The sequence below is a fragment of the Papio anubis genome, chromosome 4 (genome assembly GCF_008728515.1).
Source record: "Papio anubis isolate 15944 chromosome 4, Panubis1.0, whole genome shotgun sequence".
Lineage (NCBI taxonomy): Eukaryota > Metazoa > Chordata > Mammalia > Primates > Cercopithecidae > Papio > Papio anubis.
Genome location: NC_044979.1, coordinates 93,194,396 through 93,217,671, shown reverse-complemented (window position 1 = coordinate 93,217,671; position 23,276 = coordinate 93,194,396). Strand labels below are relative to the sequence as shown.

Genomic DNA, 23,276 nt, shown 5'->3' with positions numbered 1-23,276 from the left:
TGAGGCCAGTGTGCTTACTGGATAGTACACAGGCCATGAATTCTCATGGCACCTGCTAGTCACTCAGTCTTCTATTGAGAAAGCCAGAATTCTGTAGGTGAAAAATCAGCCTATATTCTGGAGATGAAGGAATAGACCAGAAATCGATGTCTGAGCCAAGAGTAGGGCAACAGGGACAGTCCAATTATGATGGTGATTAGCCGGTTTAAACTGATCTTTCCCTCCTTGGGGAGCTGTTTTTGCTATCTGGCGGCATATTTGCTCTATGGGTTATGGTGTTAAGTGTTATGGTAAGAAAGAAAAGCTGATGGAAGTTTCTTTCTCTACCAAAATATAAGAGGAACTGCTTGCCTTGGTGGAACTGCTGAGACTGGTAACTTTGTTGCAAGAGGGCCAGATGTGGTCTTCTTACTGGATCAGATTAATATAGCCAGGAAAACTTGCCATATAGCTAACACTTTGGCTAATGCATATTTCTGTTTCTATCTATTCAGATCATTAGATCGAATTCCTTTTCAGCTGGAAGGGAAAATTTTTAAATGTCATGGTCTGACTTCAAGGATCCCTTGACTCTTTAGCTCTACGCCATAATCTAAGCTGCAGGCATCCTGGACCATCTCACCTTCCCAAGGTCACATACTGGTCTCCTGTGTTGATGCGCATAATGCTAACCATTACTGGAGACCAGAAAATGGAAAGGATCCTACATCTTGGTAAGAAATGTTGCTTGACAGGACAGAAGATAAGCCTAGAATACAGTGCTGATTGCTTCAAAGTCCCTAGATGTTCTTAGGTCTAGAGCAGAGGTTGGCAAATTATGGCCTGAAGGCCAAATCCAACCCCTTAGCTGGTTTTGTAAATAGTCTTTTTCTGTTTGTTTGTTTTGAGACACAGTCTCACTCTGTTTCCCAGGCTGGAGTGCAGTGGCATGATCTCAGCTCACTGCAACCTTCACCTCCTGGGTTCAAGTGATTCTCCTGCCTCAGCCTCCCGAGTAGCTGAGATTACAGACATGCACTGTCATGCCCAGCTAATTATTTTGTATTTTTAGTAGAGATGGAATTTCACCATGTTGGCAAGGCTGGTCTCAAACTCCTGACCTCAGGTGATCCATCCACCTTGGACTCCCAAAGTGCAGGGATTACAGGCACGAGCCACTGCTCCTGACCTGTAAATTAAGTCTTATTGGAACACAGCCATAACCATTCGCTTATGTATTGTTTATGGCTGCTTTCCTGCTACTGGGTCAGACTATGGATGGCATGCAAAGCTGAAAATACTTACTCTGGTCCTTTATAGAAAAGTCTGTGAAGCCCTGACCTATAGTACGTTGGTATAATCCCTTGAAAATGAAGGACAGCTTGCTGACCCCTAGCACCTCCTACATATTAGAGATGGCATATGGTTATTACACTTCTGGGTAAACCGCAAAGCTATCAGTTACAAGTAAAATCTAGAGTACGAGAAATCTTTCTGAGTGGGACAGGCTACAGTAGTATGGTTCAGCTGCCTGTGATCCTGGGGCATTAGGATGCTGCATATAGCTTGAGGTATGTCTCAATATAATCAGAGCATGCCCCAAATTCTGGAGCAAGGTCAGCCTCCTTTATGCAGGTATCATTCTTTCAGTAGACAATTCCCAGCTGGCCATGAGGTTCTGACAGATGGCAAATGTCTGACACCAAGGTAAACCAGGTGACCATGTCATTAACCCATCTTGAACTATTTTACCTGACCTGCCTAGCCACAAATACAGCATGCCTTCAACCAATAATGCAGCATGTAAATGCAAGACTGGGCTTACGGAGGTTCCAAAGGCACAAAATACCCAAATAGGCTAATGACAGTCCTTATCCAGTAGCCCTTCACTTAATTCACTACCTTTCTCCCTCACCCAGGACTATGTCTTCATGGAGGGGTGTCACTAATATATCAGCTAACAAATTTGAGAGGCCTGGACTTGGTTCACTTTTGATAGTAATAGCCAATAATGAGCTGCAAAAGCATTGTAGCTCCCCGCGTCAGGAACTGTTTTGAAGGACAATATGAAGGAAAGTGTTCTGACTTGACAGAATTCCAAGCAGTTCATTTTACTGTCCATTATACCTTTTAGGAGAAAAACCCTAAGGTCAGTTTTTATCAAGTCTTGGGCAGTTGCTAATGGTTTATCCAGATGGATGTAGGCTTGAAATAATGCTCTGGTCTCATCAGGTATCTATTCAACCAAAAATGGGTTTGCAAAATGATGAAAAAGATCATTATGTGTTTCGATTCAGCACCACTTATGGGTATCACCGTGCAAGTTTGGGGTGTTATCCTTTAGGATTGTGGTATTTGCTCTTCCCCAGCAATACATGTAGTACCAGAAAAATATGGTATTCTTTCTCCCACAGCCAAAACATACAGGTCTAAGACACAAGGAGTAGAAACGTGAGCAGACTCTCTCAAGGTTATAAGTAATGACCCACTGAAAAAAGTTTTATTCCTATCCCTATGACACAAGCTCTCCTGACCCAGTTGGTCGGCATAATATGTAATGAAAAGTTCACTAAACTTGGTGACCATTTCTAGATGGTTCAAATAAAGGTCATTTAATCTTTTTTCTTTGTGGTTTTCTAGGGTTTCCAAATATTCTAGAATGACTATGTATTATTTCATATTAAAATTACTAAGGGGAAAAAACAAACAAAATATAGCCCCAGAAGCAGATTTTCATTTAAAATGGGACATAAGGAAGAAATCGTAATGAATGCAAGGAGCTGCTGACAAAGAGAGGTGGGGAAGAACTAGTTTCCTTTTTTCTTTGACAGTGGTTACCATGCAACATTCCAGAACAATTAAGGAAACATTTGGAATCTAAGCCTGATTTCCTTATCTGTAAAATGATCTATGTATCTCCTAAGGTATGTGAAAGAACACCATAAACTATCATCTCTGAAGGTTTGAGTTATTACCACTTGTGGTTGGTGAGTATCTTATGTGTTCAGTGCTTTCAAAGACAACATCAAAAAACAAGAATAAAAATCAGTTACCTTTGGGTTAAAATATCTACAAGACTGTGGTTGAGAGCCTCCAAATAGGGCTATGCGGTAGTCATGTTTCTTTCTTCTGGGTCTTGTGCCATCTACGAGTTCTTCTCGGTCCTCTGGAGACAGTAGATGGTACCTCATTCCACCTGTAGTAAAATACATGGCAACTCTTCAAGAACTTCAGGCACTAACCAGTGCTTTGAAAAGGAAATACCAAGACATAACAGGGCCTTTATTTCAGTAACTTTCTTTTATCATATCTTTATAGCATTTGAGGAAAGTGAGGGAGAAGAGGCAGGAGAAATGTATAAGGATCCGAGTACTAACCAATTCATTATTCTCAGCAATCACCATTATTCTAAGACTGCCCCACCCAGCAAGCAACTTACTATGTACCAGTGAATTATCTGGCTCCTCAAGCAACAGCTGTCAAAATAATATCCACATCTCCTAACCCAGTGGTTCTTGATCTTTACATTAGAATCACCTAGAAAATCTCTGAAACTATTTATACCTGGGACCTACTACAGACCAATTAAATAAAAATCTCTAGATAGAGTCTAGGAATTGGTATTTTAGAGGGCTTCTTAAATCTTGCCACTTAAAATGTGGTTCAAAGACCAGCGGCTTCAGCATTTGGGAGTTTGTTAGAAATGCTGAACCCCAGGCCCTATCCCAGACCTACAGAATCAGCATCTGCATATTTAACACCCCACAGTAATTAGGATGTACGTAACACTTTGAGAAGCACTGTCTTAGATGACTCTAAAATGCAGTAAGGTCAGAACTACTGTGATCTATCACGATCCTTTTCCTTCGGCAATTCCTTAATTTTGTCAATGCCACTTAACAATCAAAAACTGTTAATGTATCATTTCAAATCAGTGTGGGAAAGGAGGATTGTCTATGTTAGACAACAATATGAAGAAAGAAATTATACCCCTACCTCATATTTCACTCTCAATTCCAAATCAATAAAAATCTGAATATATAAACTCATAAATGCAGTAAAAGCTTGGGAAAAAAAAACAGGCCCAGAATGGAGAAGCCTAAGAATGACCAAAAATATAGGAGCCAGAAAAAAATGTTCACACTTAACTATATAAAACTTTAAGTTAAAATAGTGCACAGCAAAAAAAAAAAAAAAAAAAAAAAAGGCAGAATTAAAAGATGACAAACTAGAAAAATATTTATAAATAATAAAAAATACTATTAAAAGATACTTTATTAAGAATTACCAGCAACTTAACCAACAATTAGGTGAAGTATCTGAATATAGTTCACAGAAAAAGAACTATAACTCTTAAACATATGAAAAGATGCTTGAGTGCTCTAGTTAGAAAACAACAAATTAAAACCATACTTTTTTCACTTATCAGATTGGCCAAGATCAAACTGCCTGGATCACAGGGTATAAAATGGTTGTATGGGGGAGGCAGCACTCTCTTCCATTGATGGTGGGGATGGATGGGTATAACCATGGGAAGGGTGATATAGCCCAATCTACAAAAATTATAAATGTATACACCCTTTAATCCAGGAATTCCCCTTTCTAGGAGTTTATCAACTGTTAGGGAAGTGGTTAAAAAATTATGCTATGCCTATACAATAGAACATTATATGTGGCTGTTAAGATGAGAAAGATTAGTATGTACACATGGAATGATCTCCAATAAATAATACGGAATGAAAAAAGCAAGATGTAGGACAGTATACAGAGTGCAATACTGTTTGTGTTAAAAATGTATATTTTAATGTAAATATACAAATTTTATACATGTAATTTATACATGGATATATAAGTAAATGACTGTATGTACAGTCTCAAGACTACCTCTGGAAGGGTATATACAAGATAATAATGTTAATCTCTAGGGTAAGAGAATGAGAGAGTAGTGAAAAGGGATATCAGGGAGACTTACTTTTCACTATGTATCCTTTTAATATCTTTTGAACTGTACAATATTATCAATCTAAAGATAAAATAAGGCCATTTTATTTTATTTTTTTCTAGAGCCAGGGTCTTGCTCTGTCACTTGGGCCGGAGTGCAGTGGTGCCCTAACAACTCACTATAACCTCAAACTCTTAGGCTCAGCAGTCCTCTCACATCAGCCTCCCAAAGCACTGGGATTGCAGGCCTGAGCCAGCATGCCTGGCCCAAAAATTCCTGACACATGCAAAACTTTTCTATAAATGAAGCCATGTTTTGGGTCTTTATTAAAAGGATAGAGAATGGAAACTCATTTGGAATCGTTGGTGAGTTAATGAACATCTTTATCAATATTTATCATTTCTTCCATTTCAGAGTTTGAGTAGAAGCTCTTTTGTATTCAAACAGCTGGATATTTCAGAGGCCAAGGCAAGCTGATGCATGCTCTAGGTCAGGGATCTGAAAACTTTTTCTGTAAAGGGACAAATAGACTTTGTAGGCCACATATGGTTTCTGTGGAATATTCTTTGTTTTATAATCCTTTACAATTGTAAAAACCACATTAGCTCAAGTCTGCATTTAGCCTGTGGGTAGTTCTTGAAGCCAGCATCAGTATCATCTGGAAGTGTGTTGAAAATCCTAATTATTGAACACTAGCCCAGACCTTCTGAATCAGAAACGCTAGGGAGGGGTTTGAGAGCCACTGCTCTAGGATGGTTCCACACAGGTTGAAAGTGGACTGTGTAGTCTATGAATGCAAAATATTCCCAGTAAGAAAAAGGTAGGAGGGAAGGAGAGAGACAAGAGGGAACTGTTTCCACCAATAGGCCATGGGGTAAAAGTGGCTGACAGTGGCCAACTGTGCTGACACACTGGAGGAGGCATGCCTTTGGATCCTTCACTGATGGGCCTTTTTTTCCCTCCCCAAGAATAGGGCTGGGGGACACTTTGGTAACTTTCTCTGAGGAGCTCGTTGTTGCTTAGGCTTATTTCTTCGTGAGTTATTCTTTCCAGATTTAGGTATAATCATTTGTAAATTTTCAGGGAAGTTGGCCTGGCCCTTTGTGGTGGCTTTGACTGTGCACTTCATTTGTATTTTGTAATTCGTTTTCTTTTAGATGTAACTTTTTTAGCTTAGTTTTATTCTATTTTTCAATCGTCTTCTGTTTTTCTTCTACTCTGGAAAGGCAACAAAGTCAGGCGGTAGGAAGACAACTGATGATCTGAAAAAGAGAGGCTGGAAGGCTTTCCCCAATTTAGCTCTGCCCAGGCCCCAAAGCTTGGAAGCATCTCAGCTGCTTGTGCTTAGTCAAGGAGTAATAGAACAATCCACTATTATTTATTTTAAAAAAGGAAAAGAAAAAAAAATGGAATAAGCCTAGTAAGTTAAACTAAACAACAAAGCATCCTGCTCAAGTGTCTACTCCTCACACTTGGTTGACTTTCTGAAATAATGCCGCTATCCTGTTTCTTAATCAGTTCAGAATCCATGTAAGAACTAAACACTAGATTCTGAGACTGGCTGGTTGTTTTCAACAGCTCAGACCATGTATGAAGACATAGAAATTCTAAGGCCAGGAAAATAACATACAGTTTGGGAATTGGGCATAACAAAAAACCTGATACTAGCATGTACAAAATCTAAGAGACAAAAGTCCTAATGTAAAGGCATCTTCTTGGTCCTGATTTTCTTTCCTCTCTGCATTTAAAGAGACAAGTGGCCACCTATGTTCTACCTTCTAAACACTCTTTTACACTATGGTTTTCCAAGACACCACCAGGCTTTGGTTCAAGTAGCTTTGGGGCTGCTCTTTTATTATTTTTTTTCATTTTCCTGTACCCCTTAAATATAGGTATTTGTAAGGATGTGTCCTTGACGCACACTTCTTCTCCTTTTCCCTTGACAACCTCAACTAGGTTCAAACACACTTAGTCTTTTTCAGTTTTGTTTTCATTTAATGAAAAAAATATGCCTTTGCCACTTATGAAAATTTTCATTATTAGATATTCATGTAAAATATTTTTAGTAACTATAGAACATTACATTGTATGGATATATTTTTTTCCAATCTAGGGACGACATTGGGTCTACTCACCTAAAACCACATCACACTAGTAAGCAGTAGCTATGTGATAAGTCTAAGGAAAATACTGGAAACCTAGAAATTGTTTTTATTGGCTGTATGAGGCAGAGAAGATAAAGTCTTGGATCTGCTCAAGATAAGGAGTTGGAACTGAGATAAAGCTGGATCACTTGGATTGGTGGTTATACTTTTAGTGAAAGGATAGGCTAAGAAAAATATCTGCCCAATGGCAGAAGCAGCAGCAATAATTTTGTTTCAACTTCAGCTTCAGGTAAAGTGTCCCTCTTTTGAGAATTTATATTGACAGCCCTACCTTCATGCAGCTTTGAGGTTTGAATTTACCCCGCCTGCAAGCCTAGGAAACCATAAGCCAAAGAAAACTCAAAGTAGTCCTGGATTGTTGTGCCCTATAGAACTCGGCAAAAGCAAACACCATTCTCCTATTGAGGAGAAGAGAGAAGACATTCCAGAGAACAGAGAAGACGCTACCTAAGCCTCCCAATATTCCTGGTGATTAAAGTCAATCAAATATAAGCATACCATTCAAAATTACAAAACATATAAGGAATTAAGCCACCAGAAATAAGTCAATAGAACCAACAAATAGCAGCACTGTTCTTCAGGGACTTCAGATACTGGCATTATGAAACATAGAACATAAAATAACATTTGAAAAGTTTAAGGTAAAGCAAGAACTGAAAACACAAGCAAGGAAAAAAGACCATAAAAAATGACGAGGGTAGGCCAGCCTTGGTGGCTCACAACTGTAATCCCAGCACTTTGGGAAGCAAAGGTGGGTGGATCTATTGAGGCCAGGAGTTTCAGACTAGCCTGACCAGCATGGCGAAACCCTGTTTCTGCTAAAAATACAAGAATTATCTGGGTGTGGTGGAGCACCTGTAATCCCAGCTACTTGGGAGGCTGAGGCATGAGAATCACTTGAACCCAGGAGGTGGAGGTTGCAGCAAGCTGAGATTGTGCCCCTGCACTCCAGCCTGGAAGCCAGCGAGACTCTGTCTCAAAAAAAAAAAAGCCAGGCTAATAAATAATACATACATAAAAGGAAAAAGATACAATTTACAATGACAACAAAAGTATCTGAAATAAATTAAGAATGCAGAACTCATAAGAAAATTACAAATTCTCCAGAGACACATGGCAATTTAAATGAAGGATAACAATAATTAAAAGGTATTAGAATGAAGTAGAGGAGAAACTATGTGTATGTGTACCTACACTACACTTGATCTTAGCCAAAAGACTAAAGTGATGTGTGTATATATAGATATATGGAAATTTAGTTTAACAGTTTCAAATCAGTGGGAAAAAATGAATTATTCAATAATGGTATTGAACCATCTTATCAGATATATTAGGAAAAATATTATTTATTTCACACCCAAATGATTTCAGTAAGATATACCCTTAAAATTTTTTTTAAAAAGAGAAGAAGAACTCTATAAGTGATAAATGCAGATGAGGAAAATTTAGTTAATTTTTAAAAATCACCTTGGAATAGGGAAGACCTTTCCAACCACATCACAAAGGAAAAGACTAGTTCAGACTTAATATAAAAAACAACATGAGATCAGACTCGCCATTTTAAGATCTTTTTTCTCCTCTTCTCTCGAAAGCTATCCCAAACGACAAGGTAACAAGAAACAAACACAAACTCTATCTTTGCTAATACTAAGAGACTTGCAACCCCAAAACACAATTAATGAAGACAGCTAGCAGATGGAGTGTCTGTTAAACCTAAATGGTTGTGCCAGGAGACACCAATGAAAAGCAAGCCAAATTACCCTGCAGAACCCTGAAAAGGCTCATAATTGGAGATACTAAGTACCTAGAAGTGCAGGTAGGGATGAAAACAAGATAACTCTAAAATACTGAACAAATGACAATTGAACTTCCAGCTCTCCTTCCCCTGTTGCACAGTCAGGTACCCACTATACCTGTACCACTGTAGGACACAGGACTGGTCTCTGAAAATACTGAATGAGAAATGTTCCAGACTCAGGGAACAGCATAGAACAGGATGGGAGTCTGAAAACATGGATTAAGGCTAGGCACTGTGGTTCACGCCTATAATCCCAGCATCTTGGGAGGCATCAGCAGGAGGGTTACTCGAGCCCAGAAGTTTGAGACCAGCCTGAACAAGATAGTGAGACATCATCTTGACAAAAAAATACAAAAATCAGCTGGCATAGTGGTGTGCACCTGTAGTCCCAGCTACTTGGGAGGCTGAGGTGAAAGGATCACTTGTGCCGGGGAGGACAAGGCTGCAATGAGTTGTGATTTTACCACTGTACTCCAGCCTGGGAGACTCTGTCTCAAAAAAAAAAAAAAAAAAAAAAAAAAAAAAAAAGAAAAAAAAATATGGATTAAGTGAAAGTCTGAATAGCAAAATATTCTCTCATCCAGTTCCTAAATGCCTACACCCAGCTTATAGTTCCCTGAGACAATATCTACAAATATTGACATCTGGGGGTCCCCAATTAAAAAAATGAACAGCTACTCTGATTATGCTACAGTTTAGCCCAAGAACTGAGATGCCCAATCATACATACAGCATGATCTATCAGTTTTGTAATAACTCACTCTCATATGATATAAAAGCAAATATTTAAGAAAAGCTTCCAATAAAAAAAGGAAAAGAAAACTCAAAATATAGAAAATACAGACAACATAAGAAAACCTCAAAAGCACTACAAAGACTACTTTAGAGTGATAAGATATTGCAGCCATGAAATAATAGAGAATAAAAACTCCAGAAATTAAAAATTATAGCTGAGGCTGGGCACGGTGGCTCAAGCTTGTAATCCCAGCACTTTGGGAGGCCGAGACGGGCGGATCACAAGGTCAGGAGATCGAGACCATCCTGGCTAACACGGTGAAACCCCGTCTCTACTAAAAAATACAAAAACCTAGCTGGGCGAGGTGGCGGGCGTCTGTAGTCCCAGCTACTCGGGAGGCTGAGGCAGGAGAATGGCGTGAATCTGGGAGGCGGAGCTTGCAGTGAGCTGAGATCCGGCCACTGCACTCCAGTCTGGGCGACAAAGCGAGACTCTGTCTCAACAACAACAAAAAATTATAGCTGAAATAAAAGGGTTCAAAAAAATCAAGCTATCTCTCAGAAAAAGGCCAAGAGACAAAGATGGATAATAAAAAAGAAAGAAAGAAGAAAGAAAAGAAAGAAAGAAAGAAAAAGAAAGAAAGAAAAGAAAGAGAGAAAGGGAAAGAAAGAAAAGGATCAGATTGGCACTAGACTTCTCAAAATAACATTGGAAGCTAGAAGATAAATTCTACCTGAAAATGATTTTCAGCATTCTATCTTCAGTTTAACTTCCTTCCTTCCTTCCTTTCCTTCCTTCCTTCCTTCCTTCCCTCCCTCCCTCCTTTCTTTCTCTCTCTCTCTTTCTTTCTTTTTCTTCCTTTCTTTCTTCCTTTCTTTCGACAAGGTCTTACTCTGTTGCCCAGGCTGGAGTAATGCAGCGGCAGGATCAGAGCTCACTGTAACCTCAAACTCCTGGGTTCAAGCAATCCTCCTGCCTCAGCCACTGGAGTAGTTGGGACCACAGGCACATGCCTCCACGCCCGGCTACGTTTTTTTTTTTTTTTTTTTTTTTGGTAGAGTTGGAATCTTGCTATGTTGCCCAGGTGAATCTCAAACTCCTGACCTCAAGCAATCTTCCTGTCTTGACCTCCCAAAGTGCTGTGATTAGAGGTGTGGCCTACTGTGCCTGGCCTCCTTCAATATTTTATGATAAAATAAACATATGAGATTTGTCAAGTCTCCAAATATTTACTGATCATATACTCTATCAGGAACCTTTTAGAGGATATATTGCATCAAACAAAAAGAATTAAGATAGAGGACAGCCAGGATCCAAGAAGACAACAGATCTAACAGGAGAGGAGTCAAATGGCTTCCCAGGATTGTGGAGACGGAAGCCCCAGGACAAGAACTGTGTCTCAGGTCTAGAGAGCAAACAGTTCATATTGGAATAGGCAGAAGGAAGGTTCTACAAGGCATGTTTCCAAGAAAGAAAAGCAACAGATTGTTTAATTGCATAGACAATTTTATTAAGTGGCATTTTACAAAGGTGTTGAGGGGTTGGGACTTAGCCGGCAAGCAAGAAAATCGAAGCAAATGAAAACAATGTGGCAATTTTTATCTCTGGGCCAAAAAAGAAAAAAAATATATACTGTTGAAGAAAGAAAACGTGATCACAGTAAACTACTTGGCTAAGTAAAATAAAAAAGGAACACTAGAAACAAAACTGCATGAAAGTTATTGTATATAAGAATAGAAAAAGCATAAGTAATTTGTACTTTCTATGATATACACCCCTATAAAATAAGGGCTGAGGCCAAGTCCCTTCCAAGTGTACAGTTCAGAAACCCAAGGGATTAACTATCTAGAAGAGCAAAATCTTGACTGTTTCTCCCTGGCTAGTGAGTCTAATCCATTCTAAAGGGTTTTAAGCCCATGAGAAACTGGCTACATGATCAGGTTACAAATGGATATTAAGGCAACTTACTTATCACCATCTTAAGGCATTCAGGATTGTCTTGAATAAGTGGTTCAGCTTGTACCGTTTTACTTAAGAAATTCTTTGATATAAGAGGAAACCTGACTTTAGCAAGGATATCAACCATAAATGGCTGGCGATTAGGTTCATCGTATTTCAACCACCTGACTGCAGCATCATAAACCTAAGGGGGAAAAACAGCACAGTAAAGTTCTTAGAAGACAGCAACATTTCCAATTACCTATGTTTACTCTCACATTGAAGGGAGAGAACCTCATAAGGAGACAACCACTTATTCCTAATATTTTTCATCTCTGGACACTTGCTGGTACTTCAGAACAGTTTACTTACTGCTCTAGTGAGTCTTGTAGGTAATATGTTTTTTACAACTAACCACTATTATGTAATGTAATGACAGTGAGGATGTTGAATTTATGATTAAAAAAAGATAGCTTCATTTTCAGACAAAGACATGATATACATTGCACTAAAAAAAAAAAAAAACTGCAGTCAACAAAAGTTTCAACATACCCTCATTTAGTTTTGTACCAGGAAAACAGGTTAATTTCTCAAGAGGCCGTCCATTCCAGGAGATATGAAGGTCACCCATGATTTTATTTCAATATTATATTCCTGCATTATGAATGGATAAACTTATCTGCTTTTTAGAAACTTTAAGATATGAAGAATTCTATACTTAAAAATAAATTACAGGATATTTAAAAGAATTGTTTTCCAAAATAATACTGTTGCTGCACTTAACTGCACTGAACAAGTCCAAGTTCCTCAACATAATTTAACTTACAAATCATTAAACATCCCCCAAAACATCAATTGCTTCATATACACACACATCTCCCATACCCACTAAATTAATTTTGGGGTGATATTTGAAATTAATTTTGGGGTGATTTAATAAGGCCCAACTTCTGATCTCTTTCTGAGTTAATTTTTTATGGGAATTGGTGTTTTTTTAAACAAATTTTTTATTTTAGAATAGTTTTAGATTTATAGAAAAGTTGCAGAGATAGCACAAAGAGTTCTCATATACCCTGCCGCAGTTGTTAAGGTGTTGCATTAGTATGGTATATTTGTTACAACTAATGAACCAATATTGACACATTAACTAAATTTCATTTTTTTTTTGGATTTCTTTAGTTTTTATCTAGTGTTATTTTTCTGTTCCACAATACTATAAAGGATACCACATTACATGTAGTCATTAAACCTTAGAATCTTCTAGACTGTGGCAATTTTTCAGCCTTTCCTTGTTTTTGACAACCTTGACAGTTTTGAGTTCTGGTCAGGTATTTTGTTGAGAATGTCCTTCAATCTGGGTTTGTCTGATGTGTTACTTATTAGACTGAAGTTACGGTTTTTTAGGAGGATGATCATAGAGGTGAATGACATTTTCATTACATCAAGTGTGCATACTAATTATCATGACATCACTGATGATGCTAATGCTGACCACCTGTAGGTAATGCTCGTCACGTTTCTCCAGTCTAACGTTACTTCTTATTCCTTTTCCATACTGCATATAAGTCAACCAATTTTGAGCATGGAAGTAAATTTTTTCTATTTACCTAGTGAGGTCCTCCAGGTCTAACCTGTTAACTTGCAAATTGATACCCTGGGCCACGAAGAAGACTGGGCAAAAGAACATTGCTAAGTGCCAATTTTTGTTTTTAGAACAAAAGCAACTTAAAACATATGATCTTTTTTTTTTTTTTTTTTTTGAGACTGCGTCTCGCTCTGTCGCCCAGGCTGGAATGCAGTGGCCGGATCTCAGCGCTCACTGCAAGCTCCGCCTCCCACGTTTACGCCATTCTCCTGCCTCAGCCTCCCGAGTAGCTGGGACTACAGGCGCCCGCCACCTCGCTCGGCTAGTTTTTTGTATTTTATAGTAGAGACGGGGTTTCATCGGGTTAGCCAGGATGGTCTCGATCTCCTGACCTCGTGATCCGCCCGTCTCAGCCTCCCAAAGTGCTGGGATTACAAGCTTGAGCCACCGCGCCCGGCCTAAAACATATGATCTTACAGTACCTACATTAGTTTTCTATTGCTGCTGTAACAAATTACCACAAACTTAGTGGCTTAAAATACAGAGAAGCATGTGGGGCTGAAAACAGAGATTGAGTCTGCATATTAAAGTGTTCCCACAGCCAGGCATGGTGGCTGACACCTGTAATTCCAGCACTTTGGGAGGCTGAGGTGGGCAGGTCACCTGTTTGAGACCAACCTGGCCAACTTGGTGAAACTCCATCTCAATTAGCAGGGTGTGGTGGCACATGCCTATAATCCCAGCTACTTGGGAGGCTGAGGCATGAGAATCACTTGAACCCGGGAGGTAGAGATTGCAGTGAGCTGAGATCGCGCCACCACACTCCAGCCTGGGCAACAGAGTGAGACTGCATCTCAAAAAAATAAATAAGGCTGGGTACGGTGGCTCACGCCTGTAATCCCAGCACTTTGGGAGGCCGAGGCGGGCAGATCACGAGGTCAGGAGATTGAGACCATCCTGGCTGACACGGTGAAACCCTGTCTCTACTAAAAAATACAAAAAATTAGCCGGGCTTGGTGGTGGATGCCTGTAGTCCCAGCTACTTGGGAGGCTGAGGCAGAAGAATGGCGTGAACTTGGGAGATGGAGCTTGCAGTGAGTTGAGATCATGCCACTGCACTCCAGCCTGGCCAACAGAGCGAGACTCCATCTCAAAAAATAACATACATACATACATACATACATACATGAAATAAAGTGTTCCCCCACCCAGCTCCCAAATGACTGCACCCAGCTTACACTTCTGACAGTTTATCTGATAATTCTATAGGTCAGAGTCCAAAATGGGTCACAGTGGACTAAAACCAATGTGTCTGCCTGGAGACGCTATAGAAGAAACCATTTCCTTGCCTTTTTCAGCATCTTGCAGCTGCCTGCATTCCTTGGCTTATGGTCCCCTTCCCCCTTCAAAGACAGCAATGACCAGTCAAGTCTTTCTCATATTGCACCACTTGACGCTGCCTTCTTTTGCATCCCTCTTCCAAATTTAAGGATCTTTATGATTACACTGGACCCATTTGGATAATTTCATCTCAAAATCCTTGACTTAGTCACATATGCAAAGTCCTATCTGCCACAAAGGTGTATTCCAGATGCTGGGGATTGGGAAGTGGACATCTTTGGGGAAGGCATTGTTCTGTCTACCATGGTACCCAATGGTTTTATCTCTATGAAGTGACCTATTTCTCAAACAGCCAGCCTGGCAAGCACCTAAGATTGCAATACTCTGTTTAGTGTAAAGAACATATTCTTTCCTAATATGACTCTTTCCCTTGTCATGTGTCCAAACATGAGTTATAAGAAACCAATAAAGACATTTTTATTAATAAAAATGTGAGAAGGCAATTTAGTCACCTGATCCTCTGCTCTCACAGTCAGAGTGTCCTGGTTGAGAAGATGTGTTACTCGCTTGACATCAAGTTGAAGAAATTCATCAGTTTTGTAAACTTCAGTAAAATGCTGATGAATAAAGTCATCTGCAGTTGCTTTCAATTCAGGACAATCTAGACACTCTGCTAGCACACTTATACCTAAATACATAAAGAAAATAAAAGAATAGAAAATCATTTTTAGAAAAACCAAGTATACATTTAAGATGAAGCATGACTTCAGGAAAATTAGTTGAATAAATTTCATAAATCTGGATCCTGTTCTGTTTCATTGATTTGTCTATTCTTGTGCCAATACTATACTGTCTTATAAAAGACTGTTTTGGTTTTTTTTTTTGAGACAGAGTCTCGCCCACCTGGAGTGCAGTGGCGTGATCTCGGCTCACTGCAAGCTCCACCTCCCAGGTTCATGCCGTTCTCCAGCCTCAGCCTCCTGAGTAGCTGGGACTACAGGCACCCGACACTATGCCCGGCTAATTTTTTTTTGTATTTTTAGTAGAGATGGGGTTTCACCTTGTTAGCCAGGATGGTCTCGATCTCCTGACCTCGTGATCTGCCTGCCTAGGCCTCCCAAAGTGCTGGGATTACAGGCGTGAGCCACCGTGCCCGGCTGGTTTTTATATTCTGTAGGAGAAGCCCCCTTCAATGTTTTTTCAAAGTTTTCTTGGCTATTGTTAGACATTTTACCTTGTAGACAAATTTTAAAATAAGCTTATCACATTCTACTTTACAAAATCTCCATGTGATATTAATCAGAATTGCACTGAACTTTTGGATTACTTTGGGACAACTTCTGCAGCACGGAGGAGCTCCACTTAAAAACATGACATACATCAAATTTATTCAGGTATAAACTTTTATGTCAGGAGTCTGCAAAGTACTGTTTATGGGCAAAATCTAGCCCATAGCCTGTTTTGTAGGGTCAGCAGCTAATAATAGCTTTTACATTTTTTTGAAAGGTTAAAAAAAAAAAAAAAAGAGGAGGCGAGAAGGGGAAGTGAAGATGGAAAGGAAAGGAGAAGAGATAAGGACCACATGTGGTCCATAAAGCCTAAAATATTTTCTCTTCTGGTCCTTTACAGGAAAAGTCTGCTCCCTCTTCTATATGAAACTACAAATTATTTATTTATTTATCTATGTATTTATTTATTTATTTATTTAGAGAGGGAGTCTCGCTCTGTCGCCCAGGCTGGAGTGCAGTGGCGCGATCTCAGCTCACTGCAAGCTCCGCCTCCTGGGTTCACGCCATTCTCCTGCCTCAGCCTCCTGAGCAGCTGGAACTACAGGCGCCCACCACCACGCCCGGCTAATTTTTTATGTATTTTTAGTAGAGACGGGGTTTCACCGTGTTAGCCAGGATGGTCTCGATCTCCTGACCTTGTGATCCGCCCTCCTCGGCCTCCCAAAGTGCTGGGATTACAGGCGTGAGCCACTGCACCCGGCCGTTACTAGATTTCTTGACATTGAAATGATTGAACCATTGTGTCACTTTTAAAGTAAATTCTAGCTGGTCACAAAGTATTATTATTTTTAAAATAAACTTCATTTTTTCAGAGCAATTTTAGGTTTACAGCAAAACTGAAGAAACATTACAGAGTTCCCATGTCCCTGTTGTCACCACACATGCATAACCTTTCCCACTATCACCATACCACACGAGGGGTATTCTTGAATTCTTTTTTTTTAGCGTCAATAAACGTTTTTAAATGAAACTAAAATGTTATATGTGTTTGTACACATACATGTATACATACGCACACACTTTCTTCATCCAATGTTGGTATTATGGTAACCTTACCCTAGGAAAATGAACTGGCAAGTTTTCTACCCTTTCTAGAGATTTAGAACAATTTAAATAACATAAGCATTAATCTATTCTTTGAAAGGTTGATAGAATTAACCCACGAAGCCTTCAAGCCTGGAGCACTAATTAGAAATACATCTTCATGGTGGCTCATGCCTGTAATCCTAGCACTTTGGGAGGCCTAGGCGGGTGGATCACTTGAGGTCAGGAGTTCGAGACCGGCCTGGCCAACACGGTGAAACCCCATCTCTACTACTAAAAATACAAAAATCAGCTTAGTGTGGTGGTGCTCATCTGTAATCCCAGCTACTCAGGAGGCTGAGGCAGGAGAATTGCTTGAACTCGGGTGGCAGAGGCTGCAGTGAGCTCAGATTGGGTCACTGCACTCCAATTGGGGTGACAAAGTGAGACTCTGTCTCAAAAAGAAAAAAGAAATACATCTTTACTTTTTTTATTGTTTCTGAGATTACCAGCTTCAGGTTTTATAACTTTTTTCTTTCTTTCTTTCTTTTTACTGGCTCATGCCTGTAATCCCAGCATTTTAGGAGTCAGTGTGCCTGGCCCAAAATTGTCTTAAAAAGCATAAAATCTGTCCAGGCATGGTGGCTCATGCCTGTAATCCCAGCAATTTAGGAAGATGAGGCGGGCAGCTCACTTGAGGTCGGGAGTTCGAGACCAGCCTGGCCAACATGGTGAAACCCTATCTCTGCCCAAAATACAAAAATTAGCTGGGCATGCTGGTGGGTGCTTGTAATCCCAGCTACTCAGGAGGCTGAGGCAGGAGGATCACTTGAACCAGGGAGGCGAAGGTTGCAGTGAGACGAGATCACACCACTGCACTCCAGCCTGGGCGACAGAGTGAGACTCTGTAAAAAAAAAAAAAAAGAGACAATTTCGGTCACTGTCTTTTGCTTTCATAGCTATAGTTCTAATTCCTGATGCTGTTCTTTGATCTTTTCTTGATAAGACTTGTTAAGTCTGAGGCTATTTTGTACCGTATTTTGAAATACTTAGCTTTAGTTTTTCTGACTAAGTCTATAGTCTATTAGTTTTACTTCTCTACTTTATTACTTTATATTTTCTTTTCTTTTTTTGAGATGTAGTCTCACTCACTCTGTCGCTTAGGCTGGAGTGCAATGGCGCAATCTTGGCTCACTGCAACCTCCCCCTCTGGAGTTCAAGTGATTCTCCTGCCTCAGCCTCCTGCATAGCTGGGAATACAGGCACAAACCACCATGCCTAGCTAATTTTTGTATTTTTAGTAGAGATGCGGTTTCACCATGTTGGCCAGACTGGTCTCGAACTCCTGACTTCAGGTGATCCACCCACCTCGGCCTCCCAAAGTGCTGGGATAACAGGCGTGAGACACTGCGCCTGGCCTAATTTATATTTTAAATCATATTTTTTTCTACTTTCATTAGGTGTTTACAAATTATTTTTCTCTACCTCTCTGAATAGGATACATAAGTCAAGAAAGAATAAAAATAAATACATTTATTTGGAAAAAATTTAAGACTACAAATTTTCTTCTAAGAAATACTTTGGTTATATTCTAAAGATTTCAGTTTATTGTGTGCTTATTGCCATGTTTCTATATAGCCTATAAGTTTACCTTTAATATCTCTAAAAAATAATTTTCTAAATAATTCTTCGGTTAAATTTTCAAGTGTTCAGAATGGGGCGGGAGAGAAGAGTTGTCCTTCCATAGTTAATTTCTAGTTTTACTGCACTATAATCAGGGGATGTGGCCTGTGTCTCCTCTTTTTTGGGTGCTCCAGCTTTTCTGTGGCTGGTGATCAGTACTTGTAAATACTCCAAGGGTATCTGAAAACAATCTGTGTTCTCTGATGACTAAGTAAAACATTCTGTGTTATCTAGCTGAACAAGTTTGTATTATTCAAATCCTTATTCTTTCTAAAATCTGACTTGAGATTTCTGGGCAATGCTATGAGTTACTCACTAGCCATTCCATAAATTCTCTTTCTGTGTAAACCAGCAACATTTGGTTTATTTTGCTTGCAAGTAAGAAAGCTAATCAGCACATCTTTATCTTGAGCTCTTTATCTCTCTCACTTAGCTAGCTTTAGTACTTCTTCCAATACTTTTCTCAGAAGGGATACATGTGATTGTTTTCTTGCAATATCCAAATGAATGATGCCTTGAAATGCAATTTTCTCTCCCTCTCATTTGCAACCTTGTCATATTATGTTCTAATTTTGAGTTGCAGATAAAAAATTAATGGCATTCTGATTCTCTTTCTTTTCTGAGTAACTTGTTATAAACACCAGCTGGGATAGTTCATCTCTGCCATATGGTCTCTAGCCTTCTTTTCATGACAGCAGAAGAGTTCCCAGCAACAATGGAGAGCAAATCCCAAAGCACAAGCATTTTTCTATCCTCTGCTAACATCTCCTTTGCTAATGTCCCATAGGCTATAGCAAATCACATGGTCACAGATTACAAGGGAGGAAAACAGACTCTATCTCTTGATGGGAGGAGCTACCAAGTGATATTGCAAAAGGGTGTACATAAATGGAAGGAAAGAATTTATGGTTATTTTTTGTAATATACTATACTGCTTCTCTTTGAAAGGCTGTAAATTTTTTTATATTGATATTTGTTCTTTTTTACTGTTTTAAGATCAACTTATTATTACACAGTCACTCATTCAGAAGCCAGGGAAACATCAGGGCAGCAGAAAGAAGGTGGGATGGAGTAGGCTCTGTGAAGGACCAAAGACAAAATGCCACAGTTATGAAATTTTGTTTTATTCTAATAAAGACTAATGTATGCCTGATAGCCTAGTGATAATACATGTTTAGCAAGTCACAACATTTTTAGAAAGCATGTATCATTCAAATAAGGGCATTATATAGCTGGAGACTTCAACACCCCACTTTCAGCACTGGAAAGATCTTCCAGACAGAAAATCAACAAACAGCAGACTTAATCTGCACTATAGAACAAATGGATCTAACAGATATTTATAGAATATTTCATCTAAGAGCTATAGTATACACATCCTTTTCCTCAGCATGTGGATCATTCTCAAGGATAGACAATATGCTAGGTCACAAAACAAGTCTTAAAACATTAAAAAAAAAAAACTTAATAGTATCAAGCATCTCCCCTGACCACAATGGAATAAAACTAGATATTAATAACAAGAGGAATTTTGGAAACTATACAAACACATGGAAATTATACAATATGCTCCTGAATGACCAGTGGATCACTGAAGACATTGAAAAGGAAACTGAAAAATTTCTTGAAACAAATGATAACAAATGATGATAATATCCCCTAACCTATGGGACACAGCAAAAGCAGTACTAAGAGGGAATTTATAGCTATAAGTGCCTACATCAAGAGAGGAAAAATCTTAAATGAACAATCTAATGATGTATCTTCAAGAACTAGAAAAGCAAGAGCAAACCAAATCCAAAATTAGTAGGAGAAATAATAAAGATCAAAGAAAAAATAAAACTGAAATGAAAAAAATACAAAAGATCAATGAAACAAAAAGTTGGGTTTTTGAAAAGTTAAAACAAAATGAACAAACCTTTAATTAGACTAAGAAAAAGAGAGAGAAGATCCAAATAAATAAAATCAGAAATGAAAAAGGAGACACTACAACTGATACTACAGAAATTCAAAGGATCATTAATGGTTACTATGAGCAACTATTAATATATGCCTATAAATTGGAAAATTTAGAAGGAAATGAACAAATTTCTAGATACATACAACCTACCAAGATTGAATCAGGAAGTAATACAAAACGTGAACATATCAATAACAAGGAATGAGGTTGAAGCTATAATAGAAAGTCTCCCAGTAAAAAAAGCCTGGGACCTGATGGCTTCACCGATGAATTCTACCAAATATTTAAGGAGGAACTAATACCAGTCCTACTCAAACTATTCAACAACAACAACAACAACAAAATAACAGAGGAGGGGGCAATACTTCCAAACTCATTTGATGAGGCCAGCATTACCCTCATACCCAAACCAGACAAAGACACATCAAAAAAAAAAAGAAAACTACAGGCACCAATATCTCTGATGAACATTGATGCAAAAATCATCAACAAAATATTAGCAAACCAAATTCAACAACACATTAAAAATATAATTCATCATGACCAAGTGGGATTTATCCCTGGAATGCAAATGATGGTTAAACATACACGAATCAATGTGATACAGCATATCAATAAAATGAAGGATAAAAACCATATGAAAATTTCAGTCAATGCTGAAAAAGCATTTAAAAATATTCAACATCCTTTCATGACAAAAACCCTAAAAAAAAAACTGGGGATAGAAGGAACATACCTCAACATAATAAAAGCCATATACAACAGACCCACAGCTAGTATCATATTAAATGAGGAAAAACTGAAAGCCTGTCCTCTAAGATCCGGAACACAACCAGGATATTCACTTTCACCACTGTTACTCGACATAGTACTGGAAGTCCTAGCTAGAGCAATCAGACAAGAGAATGATATGAGGGGCAGCCAAACCGGAAAGGAAGAAATAAAATTATCCTTGTTTGTAGACAATATGATCTTATATTTGGAGAAACTGCAAGAATCCACAAGAAAAGTATTAGAATGGATAAATTCAGTAAAGTTGCAGGATACAAAATCAACATACAAAAATTAGTAGCATTACTATATACCAACAGTGAACAATGTGAAAAAGAAATGAGGGCTGGGCGTGGTGGCTCATGCCTGTAATCCCAGCACTTTGGGAGGCCGAGGCGGGCGGATCACCTGAGGTCAGGAGTTTGAGAACAGCCTGGCCAACGTGGCGAAAACCTGTTTCTACTGAAAATACAAAAAAATTAGTCGGGTGTGGTGGCATGCACCTGTAGTCCCAACTACTTGGGAGGCTGAGGTGGGAGAATCGCTTGAACCCAGGAGGTGGAGACCACAGTGAGCCAAGGTTGTGCCACTGCATTCCAGCTTGGGTGACAGAGAGAAACTCTGTCTCAAAAAAATAAAAATAAAAGAATAAAAATAAAATAAAATAAAATAAGTAGCCCCATTTACAATAGCCACACATACAATTAAATAACTAGGAATTAACCAGAGAAGTGAAAGATCTTTATAATGAAAACTATAAAACACTGATAAAAGAAATTGAAGAAGACACCAAAAAGTGGGAAAATAGTCCATGTTTATGGATTGGAAGAATCAATATTGCTAAAATGTCCATACTTCCCATAGCAATCTATAGATTCAATGTAATCCCTATCGAAATACCAATGGCATTCTTCACAGAAGTAGAAAAAAAATCCTAAAATTTATATGGAACCACAAAAGACCCAGAATAGCCACAGCTACACTAAGCAAAAAGAATGAAACTGGAGAAATCACATTACCCAACTTCATATTATACCACACAGCTATAGTAACCGAAACAGCATGTACTGGCATAAAAACAGACACACAGACCAATGGAACAGAATAGAGAATCCAGAAACAAATCAACACACTGACAGTGAACTCATTTTCAACAAAGGTGCCAAGAATACACACTGGGGAAAAGACAGTCTCTTCAATAAGTGGTGCTGGGAAAACTGGATATCCATATGCAGAAGAATGAAACTAGACCCCTATCTCTCATCATATGCAAAAATCAAATCAAAACGAATTAAAGACTTAAATCTAAGACCTCAAGCTATAAAATGACAACAAGAAAACACTGGGGAGAAATCCCCAGTACACTGGTCTGGGCAAAGATTTCTTGAGCAATACCCCATAAGCATAGGCAACCAAAACAAAGATGGACAAATAGAGTCACGTCAAGTTAAAAAGCTTCTGCACAGCAAAGGATACAATCAACAAAGTGAAGAGACAACCTATAGAATGGGAGAAAATATCTGCAAACTACTCATCTGACAAAGGATTAATAACCAGAATACATAAGGAGCTCTATAGGAAAAAAATCAAACAAAGCCAATGAAAAAATGGGCAAAAGATTTGAATAGATATTTCTCAAAGACATACAAATGGCAAACAGACTTACGAAAAGGTATTCAACATCCTTGATCATCAGAGAAATGCAAATCAAAACTATAATGAGCTATCATCTCGCCCAGTTAAAATGGCTTATATCCAAAAGATAGTTAATAACAAATGCTGGCAAGGATGTGGAGAAAAGGGAACCCTCGTACACTGCTGGCGGGAATGTAAATTAGTACAACCACTATGGAGAATAGCTTAGAGATTTCTCAAAAAACTAAAAATTGAGCTAACATGTGATCCAGCAATCCCACTTCTGGGTATATACCCAAAAGAAAGGAAATCAGTATATCAAAGAGATATCTGCATTCTTATGTTTGCTGCAGCGTTGTCTACAATAGCTAAGATTTGGAAGCAACGTAAGTGTCCATCAACAGATGAATGGATAAAGAAACTATGGTATA

The 23,276-nt window shown here is 38.7% G+C and overlaps 1 protein-coding gene across 3 annotated transcripts in view; it reads right to left on the bottom strand.

The window, feature by feature from the left end:
* Positions 1 to 23,276, bottom strand: part of KLHL7 (kelch like family member 7) — a 69,382-nt gene that overhangs the window by 19,418 nt on the left and 26,688 nt on the right. For all 3 annotated transcript variants that reach the window (XM_009203244.4, XM_009203245.3, XM_009203247.4), the window contains 3 exons: positions 14,997 to 15,172; positions 11,589 to 11,763; positions 3,033 to 3,175 (listed from right to left, as the gene is read on the bottom strand). In XM_009203244.4, the coding sequence (XP_009201508.2) occupies positions 3,033 to 3,175; positions 11,589 to 11,763; positions 14,997 to 15,172 (494 nt within the window). The remainder of the gene's footprint in view (positions 1 to 3,032; positions 3,176 to 11,588; positions 11,764 to 14,996; positions 15,173 to 23,276) is intronic.